This window comes from Equus asinus, chromosome 2 (genome assembly GCF_041296235.1).
Source record: "Equus asinus isolate D_3611 breed Donkey chromosome 2, EquAss-T2T_v2, whole genome shotgun sequence".
In the NCBI taxonomy this organism is placed as follows: Eukaryota; Metazoa; Chordata; class Mammalia; order Perissodactyla; family Equidae; genus Equus; species Equus asinus.
Genome location: NC_091791.1, coordinates 8,296,865 through 8,324,086, shown reverse-complemented (window position 1 = coordinate 8,324,086; position 27,222 = coordinate 8,296,865). Strand labels below are relative to the sequence as shown.

The 27,222-nt window shown below is 40.7% G+C and overlaps 1 protein-coding gene across 1 annotated transcript; it reads left to right on the top strand.

The window, feature by feature from the left end:
• The first annotated feature begins 1,327 nt into the window (after window positions 1-1,327).
• Window positions 1,328-24,378, top strand: ABRAXAS2 (abraxas 2, BRISC complex subunit). The gene is made up of 9 exons (XM_014857699.3): window positions 1,328-1,452; window positions 5,253-5,343; window positions 8,934-8,970; window positions 11,656-11,722; window positions 16,111-16,301; window positions 17,098-17,217; window positions 17,740-17,824; window positions 19,424-19,538; window positions 22,187-24,378. Exons 1-9 carry the CDS (start codon window positions 1,354-1,356, stop codon window positions 22,654-22,656), a joined length of 1,275 nt encoding a protein of 424 aa, XP_014713185.2. The 5' UTR covers window positions 1,328-1,353; the 3' UTR covers window positions 22,657-24,378.
• The last annotated feature ends 2,844 nt before the right edge of the window (window positions 24,379-27,222 follow it).

The window sequence follows — 27,222 nt, the reverse complement described above, 5'->3', positions numbered from 1 at the left end:
GGAAGCAGAAAGAAGACTAGGGTAGCTGAAGTAGAGTGAACAAAGCGGCAGTAGCAGGAATTGAGTCAGATGGGTAATAGGAGCCAGGTAAGGTTTGGGATTTAACCAAGAAGCAAGATGATTTGAATTTAAGTTTTGGCATGACCATTTTGACTGCTATGTTGAGGACAGATTTTCTAGGGAAGGAGTTAAAGCAGAAACTAGATCACAGGGTTTCTCGACCTCATCCCTTTTATGTTTTGGGTAGGATAATTCTGTGTTGTAAAGGGCTGTCCTATGCATTGTAGGATGTTTAGCAGCATCCTTGGCCTCTGTCCACTAAATACCAGTGGCACCTTCCCCCCAGTTATGACATCCCAAAATGTCTCCAGACATTGCCAAATGTCCCATGAGGGGGAAAACTGCCCCCAGTTCAGACCCCTTGAGTTAGAGGCTGTTAGAGTGATCCAGGAGAGAGATGATGATAGATTGGATCACCGTGATAGGTATGCTGGTGGTGAGTTGGGGGCGGGGGGCGGCGGGGGGGCGGGGGGGGGGGGAAGCGCGGTTGTCAAGAATAATTCTAAAGTAGTTGGCCTGCATAACTGTAAGAAAACGGTTCTGTTTGCTGAGCTTCGAAAGAGTGTGGTAGAAGGAGCTGTGTAGGAGATCAGGAGCCCAGTTTTGAACCCGACCGATTGAACAAATTGAAGAATAATGATTAGAAAGATTAGTCCCTTCCGTAAGTTTCTTTTCCTAACTTTGTTATGATTTATTTACACTGTTATTTTTTATTTATGTTGTTTTCATCTTCTTTCCATGGTTTTTCATTAAATTTGTGTTCTTTTGTACCCAGAATCCAATTGCTCCTTACCACCTCCACTGCTACCACCATTTCACTTCTTCCCACCCCCAGCCACCGTCGTCCCGCGTCTGGATTATTGTGTTAACCTCCCTTCCCCCTTCTCCCTGCCCCAGCACTGCATTCGCCACATTGCAGCCTGAGTGATCATGTGAAAATTGAGAGTACATCATGTTATTTCTGTGTCAAACCTAAACGGTAAAATTGCCTGAATCATGTCACTCTTTTCATCCTTGAACACGGCAAATGTTGGCTTTTAATACTAAGAGTTGCATTTGCAAAGAGAAAAAACGGTTTGGGGAACTATCAAGGGCTATACATAAGAGGCAGTGTGCTGCGCGCGAGACCTAGGCAGAGAGTATGACGTAGGAGGCGTTCACTTCTGGTAAACACGCGCTTCTCAGCGCTCAGTCCCCCGCACCCCGGGCCGTCGACCTCCCCAGTCAAAGACTTCATTTCCCAGGATGCCAAGGGGCGGGGCCGGCCGGAAGTCTGTGTGCCCTCCGTGGAGCATGATGGGGGAGTCGGAGATTTCCATCATGGCGGCTTCCATTTCGGGCTACACCTTCAGCGCTGTGTGTTTCCACAGCGCCAACAGCAACGCCGACCACGTAGGTGCCGGACCCCCAGCTGTGGCTGCAGGGGCCTCCACCCTCCGTCTCAGGCCGGCGCCTGTGGCCAAGCCGGGACCACCCGAGGCTCGCTCCCCGGTCTCCAGGGCCGGCCCGGGAAGCTGGTGACCCAGGCGGCTCCCGCCCCCGGCGAGCTTCTGCTGCCTGAGGTTCCTTCGCCCCCGGGGTGGGCCCCCTCGCTTGGTGCCTTCGGCCGCCCGGCCGTCTCAGGACAGCCATCTTCCGTTTAGCAAAGCTTTCCTGGCCGGCCGTCGGCAGTGTCAGGGGTCGTCTAGTGGAAACCGAGCGCCTGCCCCTCCCTGAGAGTCAGACTTCTAGACTTGTGAGGGGTGCCTGGGGTCGAGAAAGACCCGAGCGACAGGGCTTTAGTCTGGGAGCCGAGGAACCCAGCCCCGCCCGCCAGTCTCACAGGTTGTTGTGGGATGCGACGAGGGAAACCATGGCTGTCACTATTCATACTTGTTAGATACGATCGTTTGTTTTCTTTGCCTCGATGGGAAATGGAGAATGTAAACAAGAGTGTTAGGTGTAGGGTCTACTAGGCTTGAAGCTGCATGCTTAGTTCTTTTGCGAATGTTCTAATGCCACGGGACTAAGTCGCAGTGAAATAGGGAAGTGATAGGCCTAAGTATGAGTGATCGGAAATGCATAGGCTTCGGAGCCCAGAGAGGGAGCAGCGCCTGTCTGCTTCAGTGTCTTTATTTTACGAATTGGCTTTTAAGGTCACTGGCCTCTGGTTGCAAGTTCTTTGTGAAACTAGATAATTTTTATCTTTAAGCACGTATTTACTTTGCCCACCAAGTTGGGGGATTGTTTTTAAATGTCAATAGTGAATTATTCAAATTCGTCAAATAGGTGTGTGGGGGGGGGGGGGGGGGGGCGGGGGTTGTGGTTGTCATTACAAAGCAAAATGATACACCCCAGAAGAAGGAACTGAATTTGGTTTGATGTCAGCAGTCTTAGCTTTCATTAATAAAAACTGATTTCATAGAGGTGATTCCATTAGTAAATTGGATGGCATTAAATTATTGTACTTTTCATCTCTTCAGTGGCGATGGTAGAGAGTAATGATAAGAATGTACACAACATGGGTTTTTCCAGAGGCAGCTCATGTCTCTGGACATGAAGGCCTTTGATACTGCAGCCAGCTATTTAATAATATAATACAGTTCCATATATGGGTAGTTTGTGGTACTCCTAGTGTCTGTGGAAGTATTAAATACGGTTTCAATAATGCTTCTTAACCGCTTTAGTTCTTGGAGTGCCTAGTAATATCGCAGGTTATGTATAAGGCAAGATTATTTTAAGAATGAGTGGCTACCTGTTAAAAAGTGGATAGTTTTCCTACAAACTACAGTGAGATGGCCGGGTTTCTTGAGTTGTTATTAACTTAATTCAAGAGATCTCTCTTTAATATCTATGCTGTGCCGGGGATGGTGCTAGACTTTATGGACATTTTCACCAATGACAATAGTTTGCATCTGTGTCTTAAATGACCTTACCTGTTTGTAATAACCTTGCCACAGATATCTATGTGGACTACTTTATTTTCAATTTTACATATTTTAAAGTTGAAGAACCAAGAATTTTCTTTTGTAGTACATTCTTGTTTTATCCAGGCAAGAAATTAGTTTAAAACCACTCAGTCCACAGAGCTGGCGTTAGCAAACTTTTTCTGTAAAGGGCCGCATACTAAATATTTTAGGCTTTCTGAGCCATGGGTCTCTGTAGCAACTACTCAATTCTGTGTTGGAGGGAGAAAGCAGCCATAGACAATAAATAAGTTAGGGTGACTATTTCCCATAAACTTTATTTATGGACACTGAAATTTGAATTTCACGTAATTTTCACATGTCATGAAATGTTATTTCTATTTTTAATTTTTTCAACCATTTAAGAGTGTAGAAACCATTCTTAGCTTGTCAGCTGTACGATAACAGGCATCAGGCTGGATTTAGCCCACACATTGTAGTTTGCCTTCTCCTGCTATAAAGTAACAGTGGCTCAAATAATCCAGACCAGTAGATAAATAAGCATTCATTTTATACTTGGAGTTAGAATGTCTGGATGTCACTGTTGGCTTACTCAGACTGAGGACTGCAGTAGGGTTGCCAGATAAAATATAAGGCACCTAATTTAATTCAAATGTCAGATAAACAATAAATTTTTTAGTTAACTATATCCCAATATGACATAAAAATTATTTGCTGTTTATTTGAAATTCAAATTTAACTAAGTGTCTTGTATTTTTATTTGCTAAATCTGGCAACCCTAGACTATGGAACACTAGGAATATGTAGATAATGTTCTTAAGGTCTAAAGTTCTGTAGGAATTTTAAATTGGTTTTTTCAATTTGGTTAAAACTTTTTTTTTAATGTGTTACAAAGACAAAGCTGCTCTTTTCTGGTGAGAACTCATAACTGAAAGACTTTCATAGGGTAAAACAAGCTTCTTTAGTCAATATTTCTCAGACCAATAGCCACGGATACTCCTTAAGGTCTGAGAAAAAATTTTTAAAGAGGTCTCTATATTACTCAGGTTTGAGAAATGCCCTGTTCAAGATGGTTTGGAATTTTAGGACACTCCATGCCCCTAATCCAATACAAAGCTATACCATAAAGCATCTGTCTCTCCCTCTTCACCTCCTGAGATTCTCACTTCTAACTGGCAATGTTCTTAAACTAGGAACATTCTTTAATTGATTTGAAGGATCTACTTAGAATAGAAATGTATATAGTACAAGGGCATTGTTTCAACCAGTACTTACTGGGCACCTCCTCTGTGTTGGGCTCTGTGCTGGGTGCTGAGACCTAGTGGCGAACAAGCACGGAGTCCCTGCTCTCATGGAGCTGACATCTTAGTGGGGGATAGGCATTTATTTATTCATATAAATATGTAATATGACGGAGAGTGAGAAGACTGAGAAGAAAAAGAATGCAGAGTGAAGGGGCCTGAAGTCTGGCAGATGCTGTTTCCGTTACATTGGCCAGGGAAGGCCTCTCTGATAAGGTGCCATTCGAGTAAAGAGCCTAGTGGAGGGCAGGAGTAAGTCATGTGGGTATCTGGGGAGGGAAATTCAGGACAGCCTATCAGTTTTACCCTCTACAGGAAAGTTATTTTGACATTTAGGGTCTATGTTCTTCAACTTTGCTTATCCTCAACAGGATAGCAGGTACTCAAACAAGTAGGTTATACACTAAGTAATCCAGAATTGATTATCGTGGAATATGTTCTCCAAAGGTGTAAATAAATTAACCTCTGCCTTTCTTAAAGGAAAACTTTGATGTGAGTTCTAGGAAATTTAATTTATTTGCTGAGATCCTAATTTCCCATGCCAGCCTATACAAGAGCAATTAGTTGTGCATTGTGTTAACTTCTTTATCCTTTTGTCATTAGCAGTGTTTTTAAAACAATGAAATAAATTATATGCTGTTTTGAGAAAGCAGCTTTGGACTATTTCTGCTTCCTGAGGTTTTTTGACGTGGGTTATTACACTTAGTAGGATTTAGGTCATGAGTTCACTCTGCTTGTTTTTACTTCAAAAAAAACCAAGGAAGACTTGAAGGGATTAAAATAATATTTCATCTTGTTATCAAACAATCCAGTTAATAGATGTATCTCAGGTTGCTTTAGTCTTCTTGTTCCTTTGTAGGGTAGTAGTTTACATGGCAAGCTTATTTGGACTATTGTTTAAATTATAATGTCCTCAATTCCTCTTAATTCCCTTAAAAACTATCTTTAGTTTTAGTCTGCAACTATTTTCTTTTATTACTTTTAGGAAGGCTTTTTGCTGGGAGAGGTAAGACAAGAGGAAACCTTTAGCATCAGTGACTCACAAATCAGCAACACAGAATTTCTGCAAGTGATTGGTAAGTTTACTACTGACCTTAGAAATACTCTTTCTGTATATATACTATTTGTTTTGTTTTTTGGCCCTTAACTGATTTTGATCCAAAAGATTAAAAGAGTTCATGGAAAACTACTAAGATCACAATGCAAATTATTTGCACTAGTAAAAGATAGGAAATGTTTTGTAAGTCACTGTAAACTTACAGTGCGTAGCTGTAAGGTTAGATATTCAGTAGAGCTATCCCTTTCCCACTAACTGGTCTGACTTTACTGAAGAGCTTTGTGCTATTGCACTTGATAATCTCTTGAAAACCATCATGAACCTCACATTTGCATATTGGGCTAGCCTGTTGCCAGCCTCACATCATACCATAATGAAAGGATGTGCTGTGCTGGTCCTTCCTGGAGGGATCTGACAAAGGTGTTCACACTTGTTTACATGAGATTATTTGTTAAACCTACCCAGCCTTCTGAGGAGTGAGCCAAACAGTCAGTTTGGGGGAGATTGTTGGGGAAGGCGAAGGAGTGTGTATAGACTCACCCCCTCTCTTTGGATTAGTCTCCTTTTGATAAATAGGGATCACAGTTCTTTCAGCTACACCTCGAGCATATCACCAAATAGCATATCAGCAAGGGACATTTCATTCACTTATGCAGCCAACGTTTATTGAAGAACATTCGTATGTGAGGCATATGCTAGGCAATGAGAGGACCATCCGGAGGCATCCCTGCCTTCCAGGAGTGTGGGGAGGGCAAGACATGTATATAGAAGTACTAGACAGTGCAGATGAGTGCTATAAGAAGAAGAAAAAGAAAGTCCCAGAGGTTGAAAATAAAATAGCTAGTGGGTGAAATCAGTAAAGGCATCATGAAGGAGGTGAACTTAGGGCCAGTGGGTGGTGCATTCAGTGGAACATAGAGCAAGGAGTGCATAAGACATACAGGGAATCTGGCCTATTTCTATGTGACTAAAATACAGAATGGGTGATGGTGAGAGTGAGTGGTTTGTGGTTTGAAATACTGCTGGAAGGTTAGGTTATATTGGAGCCAAATCATCAATTTTAAGCCTGTTCTGATAACCTTCTAGTGCATGTATTGGGAGGCCAGGATGGGGGTTGAGGTGGGCTTAGGACTGGGGGGAGACCAGAGACTCAACTGTGTCCTAAAGGACCAAAACTATAAAACCACTCCCACAATATTGACTTGTTAAATAAAGACTGGATATACAGAGATAGGTATTCTCTCATTGAGGTTTTGTTTTTTGTTTTGCATAACTCTTTAAAAATTCTAAAATAGAGAAATTGGTTTCATTGGATATCAGTGTGATTATTTGTTGTTTGCATTTGGGTTTTAAAAATTAATTTGGTAGATGAAGGTTAGAATGGCAGATGTAATTAACTGACAGCAAACCACGCAAGAAAGAGCTCTCTTATCTGGCATGATCACAAAATAGCATTTCTGATGAATATTCTGGCTATTTATTTATTTTTGAAGAAATAGAGTGGTAAACTAATTGAAATTCTACTGCATAATGTACTGATTCTTTGATTTATAAACCTTCTGGTTCTTGCAGTAAATATGTCTCCATGGTATTGTAGCTATGGAGGAGTACCAGTTGATAGAGAGTCCCGGTGAATACAGTGCCATGACAACCATCTTTTGCTGTACAACCTTTAATTTATTAGCTACATTCAATTCATTGTTTGAAATGATTATGGATCACATGGAGAAAGTATTTGCTAGTGTTATCTTAAATGTATTGTTATATTTTATATTGTAATATTATATTGTTATATTATATTGTAATATTATATTGTTATATTGTAACAGTTTTCTTTTAAGAATACAGTAATTACTATATACAGTAAGGACGTGCTAGGCAATTTATATAGAACACATCTTGAATACGAAGTATATCTGTGTCTTGTTTGAATACATATCAATTTTAAAAGCTGTGCTAACTCCCTTTAAACAGAGCTGTCCACCCTCAGTTCTAGGAGTGGTAGGGAGGAGACAACAGAAGAGCTTCCGTTGTTGTTGAGGTGTTGCAGTAGAGTGACTGGAAAGGACAAAAGGGGAAGGAGAGGAACTGTCCCGCTCCCCCACCAGGAGAGGCAGAGACAGGGGGTTTAAAGAAATGAGGGCAGAGACGACTTCCATCCCTGAAGAGGAGGCTCCCGTGTGGTTAAGCTCTTGAGGTGTGGGAAACTCTAGAATCCCAGGTTCCTGCCTGCTTCCAGAGGTCCACCTATCAGCTGTGTCTGCCACCTTCCTTCCGATCTGCAGCTTTATCACGTTTGAGCCTGTCACCCTGTTTGCTCCATCGAGTGCTTTATTAGGAATTGCAAAAAATCATATGCAAGAAAGCTTTAACTTCCTTTGGAAAAGGCCACATGGTATCTAGAGCATATCTTTGTGTACTTCCAGTCCAGGTGGTAAATCATGGGAGACGTCTGCTGGGGGGTGGACTGGTGACAGGAGTGTGTATTCAGAGTTCAGAATTTACTCTAGGGATTTTCTTAACATATTCTTTCCTTTAAAGTGGAAGATGAGTTTTTTCTTTTTCCTAAACTCTAGGTAATGTTTTTGCTACAAATATTCCACATTCTAATTACTTTACTAACATTATCTCTGAAATAACTTATGGTGGTATACTGTATCATTTTTGGTGATAAAAGAAGGAACTATTTCTAGATGATGTTTTCTTATTTGCATCACTATGTCAACAGCCATACTAGGCACGTGAACTTTTCTTTCCTATGGAAGTACTGCGTTTGTGTGTGTGTTTGGCAGCATTAACATCAGCACAGAAGCTAATAGCCCATGTCCTTCAGGGTTGTGGTTCCATTTTAATTGAGTTAAAATTGCAGCCTGGAACTCTGCTGCTGTGACTTTTTAAATAGCAGGTAATGAGTTGCTCTCCAGAAGAATGTGATTAATAGAATTGAATGGTTAATTAGTCTCATGCTCTTATAAAGCAACCCAGACCCTAAGCCCCCTGATGAGCTTCAAGAAATTGTTCTCTCTGGTTAATCACAGCAATCTCTTCAGAAGCCATTAGGCTCTGCCTTATAAATGACAGTCTCCCTTGGTGCTGACCATCTTTGAAAGGGTTAACAGGCTTCCGGAGTTTCCTCCCTTCCCCTTCAAAATGCCTGGCCCCAGTTGTCATGGGTTGTTAGCAGGTTATTGATGGTAGGGTGGTTAAGACCCTCCTCTCCCCAAGCTGTCCTCACGGCTTTTATCCACCTTGATTAAATGCCTGCAGTCAGTGGTTACTTTTTCCTCCTATGCTTTGTTTAAATAGCTAGGATTGGATAAGGGCACACAATAGCTGCGTATTCCTGAATAAGAGCTTTCAGATGTGTACTCATCATATGTGGACAAATGGAAACAGAACTTTTGGTATCTACTTTATTTTGTTCTGCGAATGTGTCCCGGCGTTTGAATATTAAGAGGAGTCACTGCCTTCACTGGTGTACACACAGCACCTATTTGGGAGAAGAAAACTGTCCTTTTATTGTCTGAGATTTTGGTTAAAAAACTCCTGAGCAATTTTATAGTTGCCTGTGTCTTACATGATTAACTGATTTCATCTTTCTAATTACAGAAATCCATAACCATCACCCTTGTTCAAAACTTTTTAGGTAAGCCACGTCCTTCTTTGTAGCTCTTAGTCCTTATTAAGAGATTAATTGATTAAAAACTAGTGATTTTAGACCTGTACCTGATTATGGCTATAAAATTACAAGTATAACTGAGGGCATCCAAATTCATTTATTTATTGAGTGTCAGAAGTGTGTGTGGCACTGTGTTAGGTTAGGAAGAGGGGAGGGGACCGTATAAATCTTGACCTCAGAGATTTAGGATGGAAGCCTTCCCCACCAGCCTCCCTAGCAAGGGCTCTGTGACTGGTAGAGAGGGAAGTTAATCAGGATCACATATAGATAAAATAATTTAATGGGTGTTTTTAAGAAGAATAAAAAATGTTCAGTGTTCAACTTTAAGATGTAAGGAAAGGGAACATAAAACCTCCTTTTTGTGTTTAAGTTAATCTACACCAGTTGCATCGTATGACCAGCTAAGGGACAGAAAGAGAAAGCAAAGGGAGGAGCGAAATTTAGAAGGGAGAAAGCAAATGGCAGAGAGACACATGGAGGGGAAAGGGTGAGGAAGAAAAAGGCCAGTATCTCCCACACATTGGACTTTTCCCCAGACCACTACCCAGGCCCCTGCCTTCTTTCTCAGCCCGAAACCCTTCCATCTGATGGCTGGTATGATGATTTCAACTGTGTTTCTTAAAACTCCCTGAGACCCTATTCTCGTACCTTCCCAGAAACCAGGCCAATACTTTCCTTCCCATGCTGCTCACACTAGTACAATTCAGTGTTCTTGGTTAGCACTTCCTTCTTTAACACCTGCAAACCCTTGTGCCTGGCTGCGCCTGCTATGTGTTCCCTGCAGCTTTCACCCTGACCACTCTCCTATCCTCAGCTGGCCCAAACATCCAGCCCCCTTGCACCCAAGAACCCCTGGAGACTTGTATCATGTTCTTCCACACACAAACACACCTACCCATTGATTATTTCAGAGGATTGTCATCATGCAACATGGCTACCTGTAGATGAAGCTTCAGAGTAGCTGAGAACTTCATCTTTTTTAGATTTACACAGAACTGCAAGAGGAGTGGGAAACAAGACGAGCAACCAGCAGTTCATTTGAGCAGAATCTCAGTGCAAATAAAATGATTCGGGCCCTGGTCCACACATTGCCTTTGTCTGATCCATGAAAGTGTCCTAGGGGCCAGCCCAGTGGCACAGTGGTTAAGTTTGCACATTCCACTGCGGTGGCCTGGGGTTTGCCGGCTCGAATCCAGGATGTGGACCTAGGCACCACTTGTCAAGCCATGATGTGGCAGGCGTCCCACGTATAAAGTAAAGGAAGGTGGGCACAGATGTTAGCTCAGGGCCGGTCTTCCTCAGCAAAAAGAGGAGTATTGGTGGCAGATGTTAGACCTAATCTTCCTCCAAAAAAAAAAAGATAATTTCTTGTAGGCCCCATGGCCGAGTGGTTAAGTTCGTGCGCTTTGCTCCTGCAGCCCAGGGTTTCACCGGTTAGGATCCTGGGTGTGGATGTGGCACTGCTCGTCAGGCGATGCTGAGGCGGCGTCCCACATGCCACAACTAGAAGGACCCACAACTAAAATATACAACTATGTACTGGGCGGATTTGGGGAGAAAAAGCAGGAAAAAAAAAAGAAAGTGTCCTATTTGGCCCTATCCAAAGCTTTGCTAGCTGTGCCCTGCCTTGCCCTTCCAAGGAATTCCTTAAAACACTGTCAGCAAAGCTGTACCAGAATAAGAGTTTAACTAAGTTTAAATCATAAACTCATAATTCTTAGAGCTGAAAGAGACCTTAGAAATTATGTTTCTACTCCAAACTCTTTATTTTGGAAAAAAGGAAATAGAGGCCAGATTGGTTGTAATCATACAGTGAGAAGTAGAACTGAGCTGGAGCTGTTATCTCCTGATTCCCAATTCACTGTTTTTGCAATGTCTTAAACTCTTTCCTGCCTTATAAGGCCTGGGATTTACAGTGGAGGGAGGGGGAGAGAAAGGGTGACGTTTCTGAAACTCTGACCAGTGGTAGACAAGCCCACCCATCATTACGCCTGGACTGCTCACCACAGGGTCCTGGTCAAGTTGGTCTGTCTGAGGGTGAGTGCATTCAGTTGGCACCTAGCCAGACTTGGCTTCAAATCCCAGCTCTTCATCCTCCAGCTCTGTGATTTAGGGCAAGTCACTGAACGTCAGTATCTTTATCTACAAAAATGGGAATGAAGCTTGTTGACTTGTTGGGCTGAACTAATACTTGCCTCCCAGCATTGAGATAAGAATGAAATGAAATAACATAAGAAAGCATGCAGCCGAGCATGTTATTGAACATTCAACAATTGTTCATTTCCCTTCTTCATTTCTCAGAAATGAGCTCCTGAGTTCTTTTTTTTCATAAGTAATTGATACTTAGAAAAAAGGAAAAGATGTCACAGCCATTTGAAACCACACGTTTTGTAATCACTTGCTATCAGCACCTCCCACATGTGGAAGTTATACCCTCTGAATGTAGCAGTCTCTTGAGTATTCTTTCATGCAAAAGATACCTCATGTATAAAGCATTTAGACTGATTTCTCTATATACCTATTGAAGACAAGCAATTATATTTTTACTACCAACTTTTAGGGTTAGATGACCCATAGACACATGTAGCTAAGCATATTCATTGCAAAATACTATGTAATTTTAGTAAAATATTTTTTCTCTTAAAAAAACAGTTTTTATGACTATGCAAGCAAAGTTAATGAAGAGAGTTTGGACAGGATTCTTAAAGACCGGAGAAAGGTATGTTCTATTTGTTGCCTAGTCTGATTTGGAAATCGCTTCTTACCACCCAAACTTGAAACCAGAAAGGAATAGAAAAGGAAACAATGTGATATTTATTTATGAGAGTTCTGGTAAGTAGATTTTAAAAGTAAATTGTGGATGTGAGACAATGTTTACAGTATATCAATAGAAAAAATGTAGATATTTGTAGTATAATTCCATTATGTAAAAATCAGAAGAAAAGCAAATGAAGTATAATCCAGAAAGTTAACAATAGTTGAGTTGATTCTGGGTAGTTCTCCCTTTCTATTTTGTAATTTAAAAAATAGTTTTGCAAGTGCTGGCCTGGTGGTGTAGTGGTTAAGTTTGCATGCTCCACTTCAGTAGCCCAGGGCTCACAGGTTTGGATCCTGGGTGCAGACCTACACACCGCTCATCAAGCCATGCTGTGGCAGTGTCCTACATACAAAATGGAGGAAGATTGGCACAGGTGTTGGCTCAGCAACAATTTTCCTCAAGCAAAAAGAGGAAGATTGGTAACAGATGTTAGCTTGGGGCCAATCTTCCCCACCAAAAAAAAAATTTTGCACATTTTTAATACATATGCATTAATTTTATAATCAGGAAAATATTTCTAAAGAATGTAAATTGCAATCAAACATCTTTGGATATGTTACTCTTTCAAGTTCAATTACCCTTGAGCATAGATGTTTTTCCAAAAGGTCAAGCATTTATTATTTCTGTCCACCTATGCATATGATGTACTGATTGTGTATGGTAGGCAAATCTGAATCGAATTGAAAATGAACCAAAGTTTTGTTGCTGAAGCATTGTCTGATGGTCTCATTTATAATTTACTCTAGTGTACCATGTGTGGGTTTTACTTTTTTACCTTGGGATATTAATTTCAGAAAAATAGATTGGTTATTAAACCATCACTTGAGGAAAAAAGTACCAGTAAAAGTTTTCAGTTTGTCAAACAGAAAACAGAATGCCTTTGTTTAAAAGAAGCGTATAGTATAGAAAATCTTCTAAAAAATTCTCCGTGGATAAAAATAACCCTGGCGGTGTGGGCCGTGGGCCGTAAGGCGTCTGAAGAGGGCGCTGGGAGAGAGTGCAGTTAGAGTAGGTCAGCCTCCTTCCCCTTGGACGGGCGGTTCAGCACCACTGTCAGTGCGAGGCAGAAAGGACAGCAGGTAAACCCAGAGGAGGGTGGGAAGCCTGGGGGATAGGTGGGACAGAAGGACAGATAGCTTTTCTAACGAGAATAAGCTCAGGAGGGGCTCAGTGTTGGCAGAGGCTGACCCAGTCACCTGCCCAACTAGGAAAGAGAGAGCAGCCACAGGTGTCATGGTCCGGCTCTCTTATTGTCAGTGACTTGCCCGAGAGCACGCGTTCTGGAATCTCTTAACAGTCTATCCATCTCCCAGCCACCGCCTTGCCTCCTCATGCTATTTATTTTCATATTTTGGATAATGAACCTTTATTGTACTTTCTAAAACTAAAATTTGTTCCACGAAAATTCTTATGGAGCACAGGTCTCTAGAGCCCTCACTACATACGAAAAGTACTAGGAAGTTTTTTTTTTTAATAGATAAAAAAAATTTTAAGTGAGCAAAAATGAATAAAGAATATGAACAGGAAATTCACAGGAGAAAAAAAGAGATCCACAAATGGCCAAGAAATAAATGAAAAGATGTTCAACTTCAATCAGGAAACTCAAATTGAAACAGCGTGATACTATTTTTTTGCCCATCAGATTGGCAGAAGCATGAAAGGATTGCTAGTATTCACTGCTGGCAAGGCTGTGGGAAATGAAAGCTGTAGTTGGTGGGAATGTAAGTTGATATCGACATTTAGAAGAAGAATTTTGCAATAACAGAATTTTAAATATGCAGTTTCACCTCTAGGAGTCTGGCCCAAGTAAATAATTGCATCTAGGCATATGAAAAACTGGCCTTATTGAACACTTAACTCTGTGCCAGGCCACACTCTAAGCACTTTTCAGGTATTGACACGTTTAATCCTTGCAGCAGCCGCATGAGGTGAACTGGTGTTGTTATCATCCCCATTTTACAGTGGAGGCAACTGAGGTGAAGTCATTTGCTTAAGGTCACCAGTGGGACCTGGGGGAGCCAAGGCTTAAACCCAGCAGTCTGGACTCTTAATCAAGTGTACAGGGATGTTTGTTGCGTCTTCGCTTAATAGTGAGAAGTTGGAAAACAATCTCAGTGTCCTCCAGTGGGGAGTAAATTGCGTTGGTACCTCCCTACTATGGGACACAAAGCAGCCACCAGAAAGAATGTGGGAAGTTCTCATATAATGTCATAGAAAGGTCTCTAAGTTATGTTAAATGAAACAAGTAGTATTATAATTTGAGCCTGTTTTATGTAAAAGCAAAAGCATGAGTGTGTGTTTAAATGTACAGAAAAGGATCTGGAAAGAAGCCAACTGCACTTAAAAGGGATGACTTTGGGGAGTGGAGAGACGCTGCTGCTGAAGTGAGACATCATTCGAGAAGCTGGGTTTTTTTGTTTTTTAAAGATTTTATTTTTCCTTCTTCTCCCCAAAGCTCCCCAGTACATAGTTGTGTACTTTTAGTTGTGGGTCCTTCTAGTCGTGGCATGTGGGACACCACCTCAGCACGGCCCAAAGAGCGGTGCCGTGTCCGCACCCAGGATCCAAACTGGCAAAACCCCGGACCACTGAAGCAGAGCACACGAACTCAAGCACTCCGCCACGGGGCCGGCCCTTGATAAGTTTTTTTTAACTGTATTTTATAATTGAAGATAAATTGAAAAGAGAAAAGGACTCTACTCTGTAGTTCTTCCACATTCCAGTCAATTCAGGGATTTTAAAATTGGATTTGCTGTTTGAGGACACAGTAGACCAGTCATAGGTTGTCACCTGGAGTTAACTTTGCTTTACCTGGGGCCAAGATTCTCAAAAAAGTTAAAAGTTGATCTGCAGTTTTGATTTTATAGAACTTTGTGCTAAAGCAAATGTTTATGTTTTCCTTTGCAATTAAATTTATGAGTTTGTTGCTTCAGTTTACTTGGAAATTATGTTTTATTTCCCATGGTATTTGTTAAGGGCAAGAACTACTGCATATTTCATTGCACATGTTTCTTGCAGCACCTTATACATAATATAAACTCTGTAAGGATTTTTTTGCAAAACCCAAATTTCCAGCGCAAAAGCAAAGATGATATATGTTTAAACGACTGAAAAGCTTTATAGTTGATTCTAGTTTGAGTTATTTTCTCCCAGGAAAAGAACAAAATTGTATCTTCACCTTGAATGAGTTATTGTACTACCCACGAAGGGACATTTAAAATGTTAGGCTTAAGATAGAGGCTATTGTTTTTGATATGAAAATCCTCCAGTAGGTACACCATGGTTGTGTGCTGAAATACTGCCCTGGCAGAATCATAGAATCATAGTGTGTTCACGAAGTTTCCACAAGCCTCAGGTTTGGGGCTAAGGCCAAAAAAGCAAGTGAGAGGAGTATTTCTGCCTTCTGGAAGCATCTGCTCTGAAATAGATAATGATAAACATAACAGCCATCTTAATATCATTATAAGGCCGAAAAGGATGCAACCTCAAGATAATAAATGTGCCCAGTGTTGGGGATAATTGCTTTGACTCCAGAAAATGTAAGTGACTATCTAGTATAGAGAGTAGAAAGGAAAGCCTTTGTGAAAAATTGTCTATGAAACTTCAGCAGAAATAAGGTTTTAGGGAAAGATGTCCGTAATTTTGCATCATGGCCCAAACATAGCTGTCAAAAAGGTGCTTTTCAGCATTGGCAACCTAGTTTGTCAGTAGCCTCCCGAGTAACTTGTTAGCTCTAAAAGGCAGTTTTGTAGCTGTCACCAATGTGAATTAAGTTGGCTTCTCATCTTTAATTGATCTGAGTGATGGGAGCATCTTTTTTGTCAAGTATCAAATGAATAAGTTGATTACTATCAGTTGGTATCCAAAATAATTTATAAGGTTCCCCACTTCTCAGAAAATACAAATAGAATAAAACGATTGGAATCAACATAAGTGAAAAGTACCATTAGTCATCCAGTAAGCACTTGCAAGATTCTGTTAAACAGCGAGTATTTCATGAGAACAGCCAGTGTACTGAGTGCTGCTCAGGCCTTTGCAGGGATGCAGAGGGAGTATGAGACACACCCAGTGCTTAGAGGAGCTAAGTCCAGCATTTATACAGAGCACTGAGACTTAGGACTGATATGCCATGTTCTTGGACATCCATAGCTCTAGTCTGTTGATAGGACTATCGCACATAAAGCTGCTGTGACCCTTTGTATATAAGTGTTTGTGTGGATACATTGAGAATTAAATTTGTAAGATTTCATGTAACTTTTAATGCTTTTTTCCTTCTGTTTTTGTTGCAGAAAGTTATTGGGTGGTACAGATTCCGGCGAAACACACAGCAGCAAATGTCCTACAGAGAGCAGGTTATCCATAAGCAACTCACCCGCATCCTTGGGGTGCCCGACCTCGTCTTCCTTCTCTTCAGCTTCATCTCCACAGCCAACAATTCCACCCATGCTTTAGAATATGTTCTCTTTAGACCAAATCGAAGGTAAAGAAAGTGTTCCTACCAGCCTCATATATAGGAAAGATGTTGGTAGAAAAGCTTTTGTAAGCTTTGTTTTTTGTAATTAGAGAAGGTACTTTTCCTTGTCGGTTAGTTGTATAAATTAAAATTGTTTCTGAATCAAGAATGCTTAGCAAGACATGTTAATTACGCATAAATTCTTATAGGAATAAACAGCTGGAAATCATCATTTGCTTCTCTGTAATCCATTATGTAGAAATACAGTTTTATTGCTCTGAAAGTCATTGTAATTTTAAAACATAGATTTCACAGACAAAATTGTAAAATTGATCCACCTACTGGTTAATGAAGGTTTTGCATTGTGAACTTGTTAAAGCAAAAAAAAAATGACCATCTGATTATGGTGTCTGTCTGTAAGCAACAGAAAGGTTTCCCTCTGGAAATTCATTTGCAGAATAAATTAAATTGAGATCAGTGAAAATAGTTATTAATTGTTAAATAGCCATTTGCAGGATTTTAGTAATGAATCAGTAGGTATTTCTTGAGCACTTAGAAGCTCCTCAGCACTCTGTCAGTCACTGCGGGGATGCAAAAGAAGTGTAAGACATGACCTCTGCCCTCAAGGAGTTTATAATCGGGTTTCCACTTTACGAGAAGGAAAAGAGCAGCTAATTCCCGCATGCTCGGGCTGTGTGTGGAAGCAGGCCCTCCGTGAGCCCTCCTGTTAGCTCCTCGGGGCAGAGGCTCGGACTCCTGTCGGCAAGACCCAGTCTTCAAGCAGAGCATCTCTCATAACATCCTCTCTCTCCATCCCCCACAGGTATAATCAAAGGATATCCCTTGCTATTCCCAATTTAGGCAATACTAGCCAGCAAGAGTATAAAGTGTCCTCAGTGCCAAATACTTCTCAGAGCTACGCCAAAGTTATTAAAGAACATGGGTAAGTTGAAAGTAAAAGGAAAGTGTTCCCCTTCTTTTGTTAATAGTATTTAAGAAGTATATGGAGAAATGTGGAATCAAGTTTGATATAATTAAAAGTGAAAAATGCTGTGAGGTGATTCTCTAGGACACCACCACTATATAGCAACATTTTATTCCTATTGAAAAGATGGTTTACTTTTACTAATACTTATTTTTTTTATCATTTGTCATGTTTTTTGTGGGGTTTTTTTGCAATTGATATAAACGTTTGGGTCAAGTTTGTGTATTTCTGAGGTTCTAAAAGCTAAATGTGGTCACTGAAGAATATATAGCTTATATTTTTTAAATTGTCTTGGTAACAATGGTTCTTTTTTATTTCTCTTCTGTAATTCTAATAGTGTGGACATTATTACTGAGACATTGTCACCTTGGAGTTGCAGCATTTAAGTAACAGATTACAGTAGAAGTGATAGGAAAATGCCTTTCAGGTTTACAGCAGTTTGAATAACTGTGTGACGTCTTTTTTCTGTCTGTCTTCTAGTACTGACTTTTTTGACAAGGATGGAGTAATGAAAGACATCAGGGCGATTTATCAGGTTTATAACGCGCTTCAGGAGAAAGTGCAGGTAACTGATTTATTTACTAGTTTTCATCTTATTTATATTGCCCAAATGCTTTTAATTCTACTTTAATTTTTAATAATCTCCCAATTGACAAATGAATTGTCTGAAAGTTGGAATATGCTTTCCTAAAATAATATCAGATGTATAGGGTAGTTACTCATGCCATCCTGCAAAAGCCTGTCTCACTCGTGCCTGAAGCAGAGACTCTGAAGTATAGTATTAATATTAGTGTTTTAAATACCTATGACCCTGTTTATAACAGTGTTTTTTCTAGGGAAATGTATTCTGAGATTAGGGAAGGATTGCTAAGAACACAGCTGTCTCCATTGGTTATACTCTAAGTAGAGACTACATCACGAGGCACCCATAACTCCGTGCAGCTCTGCTTCCGTCATTCTAGTTCACTCGCTTTGCCCCCAGCTGCCTTCATCGAGTGGGAGGATCACAGTGGAGCCTGTTCATTCCTAGTCATTCATGCAACAAATATTTATGGAAACATCTCTCACAAGCCAGATACTGAGCTAGGTGCTAACAATACTTTCCCACGTTCTTTTCATCAGCCCCAGTGTGTTCTTAGGGGTAATTTGCTCTAAAACCCTAAGAACAAAAGAGCCTTTGAGAACAAGAAGGAAAGTGGTAGAACTGAAGAAGCTGTCCCAGGCTTGGAGAAAGCCTAACTTTGAGGAGGAAGGCCCCGAGGAATAGAGAGAGGAATGAAGGCAGCTAGTGAAAAAGAGGAAAGCAGACTGAGTTCAGCCTGGAGCAAAAGAAGAAAGCTTAGGATGGGCAATTTCCACTGTTAGTGTTCCAAACTAGGGTCACGGTACACCTGGTGGTGTCGGGAACTTTTTACAGACTCACTGGTCACTGGCTTACTTTCCAGCAGTTTCTGGTATTTCTGCTATGGAAGGAACGTGCAGTGAAAAACAGCTTTTTGTCCTGAATTCATGACCATGCTCTTTTGAGACTGTCAGCACTGCCTAATGGACTTCAGAGTGGCTGTTGTACATTTCTTTGCCAATTGAATGAGGCCTGCTCTGCAAATGTCAGTATCGTGCGGAGTGCCCTGATCTGAATGGTTAAATTGCAGAGGTGTAGTCTCAAATAGTTAGTTTATGAAATCTTAACTTGGAAGCTTATTTTCTTTTTCAGCTTTCCCTGATTATAAATATTTTCTGTTGAATAAATCTCTTTGTGTCATCTGATTTTTGATTGTTATAAATAAAAGTCGAAGGCATCTCATTCCTGTCTTATCTTTTCTTCTTCCTTTGTATACTAGACTGATATCAAAAATGCCTTTTTCATTTCAATAAAATGAATAATCAAAGGAAAAGATTAAATCTTTCCCATCTGACCCTTATTGGTAAAGAATTTATAAATGAAACAGCATAATCATCATAACAAAATTAAGGAAGCGACTCAGTGAATAACAGCGATAGTGCCGGTCTCGTGGACCATCGTGATTTTGTTCTGCCTTCCGTGTCTGTTTCTTAACTCAGTAAAGCAGCTGGACTCCTCCTAGGATTCAAGTTGGTGCTTCCATATGGAATGCCTTGTGCTTGGATTTGAAACTAATTGTTCTTGTTGTCATTTTTCCCTCAGGCAGTTTGTGCAGATGTAGAAAAGAGTGAGCGAGTTGTCGAATCTTGTCAGGCAGAAGTGAACAAATTAAGAAGACAAATTACTCAGAGGAAAAATGAGAAGGAACAAGAAAGAAGTGAGTTTCTTATTAATTGTACCATTCAGTATCAGGGAACTGTCTGATTTTAAACATCAAATTATACAATAGGGGCTGGCTCTGTCGCCGAGTGGTTGAGTTCGCGCCCTCCACTGCGGCGGCCCAGGGTTCGGATCCTGGCCCAGACATGGCACCGCTCGTCAGGCCATGTTGAGGCGGTGTCCCACATCCCACAACTAGAAGGACCTGCAACTAAGATATACAACTGTGTTCCGGGGGGGCGTTGGGGAGATAAAGCAGGGGGAAAAAAAAAAAAAAGATCGGCAACAGTTGTTAGCCCAGGTGCCAATCTTTAAAAAAAAAAAAATTATGGGGCTGGCCCCGTGGCCGAGTGGTTAAGTTCGCGTGCTCCGCTGCAGGTGGCCCAGTGTTTCGTTGGTTCGAATCCTGGGCGCGGACATGGCACTGCTCGTCAGACCACACTGAGGCAGCGTCCCACATGCCACAACTAGAAGGACCCACAACGAAGAATATACAACTATGTACTGGGGGGCTTTGGGGAGAAAAAGGAAAAAAATAAAATCTTTAAAAAAAAAAAATTATACAATAAAATACGCGAATCCTTCCACACTCATCAAGCCCCAGGTTAAGCTGTTTGGGGGAGAGCACGCACTTGCCTTTAAGCTTTCCCAGAAGAGAAGTATGTTTTTCGTAGCATCCCTCTCAAGTCTCTACCTGGAAGAAAAAGACCAAAGGTAGAAAGACTGAAGTCCGGTTAGAATAAATCCCGAGAAGAGATTATTGCAGACTGGTGCATATATTGACGGATGTAATCCACTTAGAATGGAGGACGGGCTGTGGGGTTTTTTACTAAGTCCACCCTGGCATGCCTAGCATGCAGGGACTGTGTCCTCTTGATGAGAGCCACGCAGAGGAGCTACCTAAAGGTCTTTTAACCTTATATTTGATTCATAGTCAAGGTCACAATGAAGCCTTTACATGTCTTATTTTTGGTAGCTGTGGATGAATGGATACCATTAGGCTAAGGAACCAGCTGGCTGAATGAGAATTAGGCCCAAGAATCTATTAATTCCGGCATGGTAACAGACATATTTGCTACAATGCCTTCAAATTTAACATTCGTAAACAAAATGTATTAAATGTATGGCAGATAATATCAAGTGTAAAGAGGTAAGGTTGTGGCTAACCTTTTCTAATTTAATAAGAACATTTACAAACCAATTAAAATGTAGCTTTTTTTAAATGTAATTTTTATTTCCAGGTAAATGATGTCTGATTTATTTTTATTAAAAATAAGTTATATTTTTCTAGAAATAATTAGAAATGCAGACAGGGATTTATGTACAAGAATGTTAATCACAACTTTATAATTCTCAATTCTTGGAAACAACCTATTAGAGTTGTTGAATAAGCAACAGTAGAATAGCTGAGTAAATTCCAGTGTATCTATGTGATGAAATATTATACAGCCGTTGAAGTGAATTTTTAATAACATGGGATAATGCTTAATGTATAATCTTAAGTGAAAACACTAGGATATAATATGGTATAAACATCTGGTCTCAGCTCTGTTTAAAATACATATATCCCAAACGCATACACAAGGCTGGATAATGATACTGGAGTTCAGAAAAGAACTTGGGGCCTGACACTTAAAATTCACATCTTTTAACCCCAAGTCTTTTGGGTTTTTCACCAAAATTCTAACAGTGTTATCTGGATGATAGAATTGTGGTAAATTTTTATTTTCTTTGTTCTTTTCTAAATTTTGTACAAGTATGTATCTCTCTCTCTCTCTCTTTTTTTTTTTTTGCTGAGGAAGATTTGTCCTGAGCTCACATCTGTGCCAACCCTCCTCTATAGTGTATGTGGGTCACTGCCACAGCATGGCTGACAAGTGATGTAGATCCGTGCCTGGGATCTGAGCCCATGAACCTGGGCTGCCCCCTGCGTCATTTTTATAATATTAAAAAATGTATTTAAAACACTTTTAAAGGCTGTATAGACTTGTAACTGTGCGACTGTTTCAGAGCATTCATAAAAATGCTTAAAATTATGGCCTAGTACCTGGAAAACTGGTCATCTAACAGGGCTTTTAACGTTTTAAGGAGAAAGACACATATAAGTGTATTGTGACAAGTAGTTGTAAAGAAGTGTTTTCTGATGTGAGGCCTGTAAAGAAAAAAATTTACATTCAAATGACTTGCCAAGGGTGGTAGGGACTATTTCTTTCATCCTCAGGCCCCACAGCCTTCGAGCACTGTAAGCAGCAGGCGGAGCACTGTAAGCAGCAGGCGGGGAAACAGCACAGGGTTGGGAGTTCAAAGACATGCACTTTGCATATCAGGTCCCCGAGTCTAGCTATTCCCTTAGTCAAGTCATTTAATCTTTCTGAACTCTGGTTTCTTTGCCTATAAAATGGAAACAATAATAGTAATAATGATGACAGTAATACTTCAGAAGCTTGTTATGAGGTGAGAATGAATTGGTGTATAGGAAAATATTTTGTAGATTATAAAGAACTATGCAAATTAAAATAATAGTAAGAATTGATTTTACTGCCTTGTTGCTATTTTCTAGAACTTTTAGGTTGACCATTTAATGCATTGAGATGCAAAGCTGTGACAATATAGAAAGTATTACAGTTTTTTCCTGTTTTCACCCAGGATTGCAGCAGGCAATGCTCAGCAGACAGATGGCGCCTGAAAGTTTGGAACCAGGCTTCAGCCCTCGGATGCCCTATTCTGGGTTTGTGGCTGAAGGTAGAAGTCCACTTGGAGATGCAGAGGCCTCTGATCCTCCTCCCCCTTACTCTGATTTTCACTCAAACAATCAAGAAAGTACTTTGAGCCATCCTCGCATGGAAACTAGTGTCTTTATGCCTCGACCTCAAGCCGTGGGCTCTTCCAGTTATGCTTCCACCAGCGCCGGACTGAAGTATCCTGGGAGTGGAGCAGACCTTCCTCCTCCCCAAAGGGCAGCTGCAGACAGTGCTGAGGAATCAGACGACAGTGATTATGAAAATTTGATTGACCCTACAGAGCCCTCAAATAGCGAATGCTCACATTCGAGGGATTCTCGACCCATGACACATCCCGACGGGGGCTCCAGGAACACTCAGACCTCCCAGATTTGACTAAACAAAAGAAACTCTCCACTTAGCACTGTTTTCGTTAATCGCTTATTGAGAGAGGTTTTCGAGGACTTAATTTGGGGGGAGAACTGCTTTCTCAGACCCCTGGACTCCCAAGAGGAGAGTCCTTGGGCACAGAACTGTAGGAGCCTCGCCTCCGAGGGTCCTCACCTGTGGACGCGGTGTGCAGGTTTCACGGCAGAATCATTAAGATAATCAAATTGTCCTAATTCTGGTGCGATTCATGGATGTACTGGTAAATTTAGGCAAAGTGAAACTTATCAACGTAGTTTCTGTTCTTTAAAATAAATTGGAAGTTAGAGACTAAGCACAATTAGTCTATAAATGTTCTATAAATCAAAAACTTACCTCTTGCACTATCATGCCTTGAAATTTACTTTTTCAAAGGGAAATGAGTTTAGCAGCAGCCTTCAAGAACTTTCTTTCTATGATGAGCCAAATTCATCTTTGCCAGAAAAGAAATTTTGATAATTCCAAGAAGCCTGATTGGAACAAATCAGATGTACCTTCTCTCATCTGCATGACTTTGTGAGATTGAAAGAGAGGGCTTTGTTTCAACTTTTTTCTACTAGCCTGATATGTATTGTCACTTAAAATGGTTGCCTTTAAAAAAAGATGTAGAAATACTAATTACCAGTAAGTAATCATCCAAATAAGTATGTCATAAAATAAATCACTTATTTTTCTTTTGGGGAATTACAGTGACTGCTGTGTTGCACTAGCCACATTTATGGTCTCTGTTCTGGAGTCTTAAATGAAGGACACCCGGCAGTGGATAACGGAAGGGAGTTGTATTCCAGACCTGAGCTTTATGGTGAACAGATTCCAGACATAGTGGATCTAGCCAAGTTCATATGTAAGGGAGATAATTCATTTAGAGCTTCTGACAAATCCTAGTCTTAGTTTTATTTGTGGAGGAAAGACATTTAATAAACTGTCTTGGAATCTTGGTAAATAAAGATTCATTTTAAATCTGCATAACCATACTTATTTTTTCTTTTAAGTTGCCTTTTGGAGGAAAATTGTGGAATGTATAGAGACTTCCTGTTGGGACGCACTTATATTTTTGTTTACTACTTATTTTCTAGTTTTGCCCAGAATGTGTGAAACCACTAAAGATGTTCATGAGCATGTTAGGCTCCTCGTTTGGAAATGACAAGACCCACCGTTTACGATGAGGTCAGTCCATGAAGTTAATGCTTGGGAATATAACTGCCTTTCCTTTGGACTAGTTAAAACCTGTAGGACTAAGGAAGTTGTTAAAGAGGCTTAAAGTCCACATTCTGAAAAAGTAGTTTCATTTTATAGGAAAAAAGTTTACTTACTGAGCTCCAGTTCCAATACTAAATTAGACGATATAATAGGGACTGCAAATGAAATGCTAAAACTGCCATTCTTCAGATACCCACCTGCTGGGGTCTGCATTTTACTCCTCTCCTGGTTTTGCTGGCCTCCTACCACTGCCATTTGATTTAAAATGTTGGCAGATCACTTTACCTGCAAATGCGTTCCAGTTTTTATCAGCTACCTACTAGCGGCTTCAGCACCAGTGTGAATGAATGAGTTTTTTTTAAGTGCCATTGCCATCTCCTCTGTTCAGATTCTGACATTCAGGAAAATGTTATTTTATGCCATACTGAAACCTACAATGTATATCTGACAAAGCAGTTAAATGTGACAATAAAAACTTATTTAATCATGGAACCATTGTTTGAATGTCTGTCTCAGCACCCAACAAGGTCTTGCCTCAGTTTACTCGTTCTGGCTGCTCTTAGTAGACTTAGTACAGTTTTGAAATGGCGCTAAGATTCATCTCTAGACAGATGTTTTTGTCAGGCTGGTTTCAAGGGAAGTCGAAGAGCCCAACTTACTAAAATGTTTCTGTAGATTTCAGGGAGAATGTGTTGAGTATCAAGTTACCAAGAGAAGTGAGTATCAATTGATAGAAAATTTAATCTTAGAAAGCCCCCAAAAGGCACCTTTCACATAAGGACTGATGTTTGAAGAGCCTCCCCAGCCTGGATCACCTAACAGTTGAGGTGTCGTCGTGGAACTTGGTGCTCTCAGGCTGCTGGGAGTTGTGGAGCCTCCTTAGAATGAGAAGTGTATTCTGGATTCTGTGGGCTGTTCCGTCTGAGTGGCGGATGTCTTCCCAGAGCCCAGGGTGAGTCTGTTTTCAGCAGGATTGTAAAATGTGGGTTGTAGCCTCTTAGGATCCTATTCTGTGTCTCCCCTAACCATTCAGAGAAAAGAAGACTGGATTCTTTTAACTTAGAAGTCTGGAAATGCTTAATTACATGTTATAATTGGCTTTTCTGAAGAAAGATCAAAACATAATAACAGAAATCTCATCCCCAAACATTCAGGCCCTAAGGATATACATTTTAAAATTCCAGACACAGTGGGGCAGTAAGCATGACTGCTTTAATAAAAAAGATTTAAATTGACTGTCTTGTGAATCCATACTGTAAGAAAGTGAAGTCTAGGGTAAGGCAGAATAAAAACAGCAGAAAGCAGTAATGGTTTGTAACTGTGCTGGGTCTGGTTTGCCTTGACTATAGGTTTCGTTTCAGTTACTTAAAGATCTTCACTCTTTTACGAGGTTCTACTTCATCCTTTCCCACAGCAAACCTTAATTCTGCTGGATAGGGAGCCTGAAGGCAACTGGTCCTGCAAATGTGGTGCTAATAAATAATGGAAAATGTTTACTTTTCAACTTTATGACAAACAGATTTGGGAAAAGTTCTGGAATTTAGCTTAACTGTGTTCCTTTTGACAGTGATTTTTGTAATGCCATAAATAAGGCCGGAGAGTCAGGACACAGAGTACATCCAATTTGGGTTACTCTTGGGCTGCTCTGATCCCTGGAGATTGGGGGAGGGGCACCCTCTAGCAGCGAGGCCTTGGAACGTCATGGAGATGTCCTCTCGAATGCCAGATGCTACACATGGTCCGGATTGTAGTACTTAGTAGTGGCCTTCTATTTGTGCAAAGACTTAGCAAAAGAAGTTCATTGCAGCATTTTTCTAATAGCAGAGAACTGGAAATTAATGCTAATGATAGCAGAATGGTTAAATTTTGATACGCACCCAGAAGAAATGTCTGCAACCATTAAAAATACTGAAGTAGAAGTCAAAAAGATTTCTTGGCATGGAAAGATGGTTTCTAGATACCAAATGAAGAAAGCCAGGTTTCTAAATAGTATGTAAGGTATGATCTGATTTTTGTGGGGAAAAAAAATTTATTTAATATTACTGTTGACAGAAAACAATCCTAAAGGATATTCACCAAAGGGTTAACAGCGTTGTCCGTAGGTCATGGCGATACAGGGGATTTGTTTTTCATCCTTCACTTATTTGCATTTTCTAATTTTTCTGCAATAAGTGTTTATGTAATAAAATACTTCAGAAATGATGAGTCGTTGACTACATGAATTATTTCATGCACATCACCCTAGGAGTGATTCTGGAAACATTCTTGGTTCTCTGGGTCTCTTCACCACCGCACTTCAATTTTTTAGGTTTGTGGCCCATGTAAGATCAGCCTTGTTGATACAGCTAGCTTCCCTGCATTCAACTTTTAGCTCATTTCCAGATGAAATCATGTACTTAGATTTTTTGCATTGACACTGATTTTTTTTCAAATAAGTCTAGAGCCAATTCCACTTTTCGTAGTTCAGAATCCATTTCCTAATTTCAAAGAAGCACTTAAGACATGCCTTCTGAGATTGAAAATGATTCAAAACTGGAGCAATTATTTATAATATTTCTCTAAGGCGAAAGTGCTGACTGAAAAATGGATTTTGGGAGACTTAAAATGTAAGAATGATTTCCTTGGTCTTGCAGATAACCTTCTGCAAGATACACATGTCCTACTTGCTGCTATTCCTCGGTGCGGTTCCCTTCCATCATCGCAGAGGCGGACCCGTGATAGTCCACTCCACACGTAAGCAAGTCTGGAGGCGTTTGGTTGCAAAGCAAATGTGTGCTTGCCTGGGACCTTTGCTGTGGCCAACCAATTGTGGGCCCTGCTTGCTAGAGCTCGGGGCCATTAGTCGTGAAACGTGACTGATTAGAAAAAGATGTGGTTTAGCTGAACTAAAACGTGGCTCATCCGAAAGGCCTTGCAGACAGTTTCAGGGTGTGCGCCTGTGGGAGGAATTCAGGGACAGTGAGTGAACGCTCTCTAAAAATAATAAGTCCAAGGCAGATCCCTGGCATGCGTGAGATGGAGAGTTCAGAGGTGGATGTCATGCAACTTGAATCTTTAAAAAGTTCTCCATCCTTTCAATCTGTCACAGCCCTACTCACTGTTTAAGGCCCAGCTCAAACACCACCTCTTTTAGGAGAGCTTGCTGACTCACCTGGGAGGTGCTTGCCCGTACATTGATACAGCCCTCAGCATGTCCTATATAGTTATAGTTAATCTGTCTGACTCCCCAGCAGGATGTGTAGTCCTCGAGGGCAGGACAGGGATGGAGGCATCTCAGAATTCCCAGCGCCAGCACAGTCTTGGCATAGAGTGAGTATCAATAAATATTTGTTGTTC

Bases quoted from the DNA above. Each gene is read 5' to 3' on its own strand.
- ABRAXAS2 (XM_014857699.3), top strand. From the start codon at position 1,354: ATGATGGGGGAGTCGGAGATTTCCATCATGGCGGCTTCCATTTCGGGC. The intron at 16,302-17,097 runs GTAAAGAAAGTG...CATCCCCCACAG, and splicing joins CTCTTTAGACCAAATCGAAG to GTATAATCAAAGGATATCCC. The intron at 17,218-17,739 runs GTAAGTTGAAAG...TCTGTCTTCTAG, and splicing joins AAAGTTATTAAAGAACATGG to TACTGACTTTTTTGACAAGG.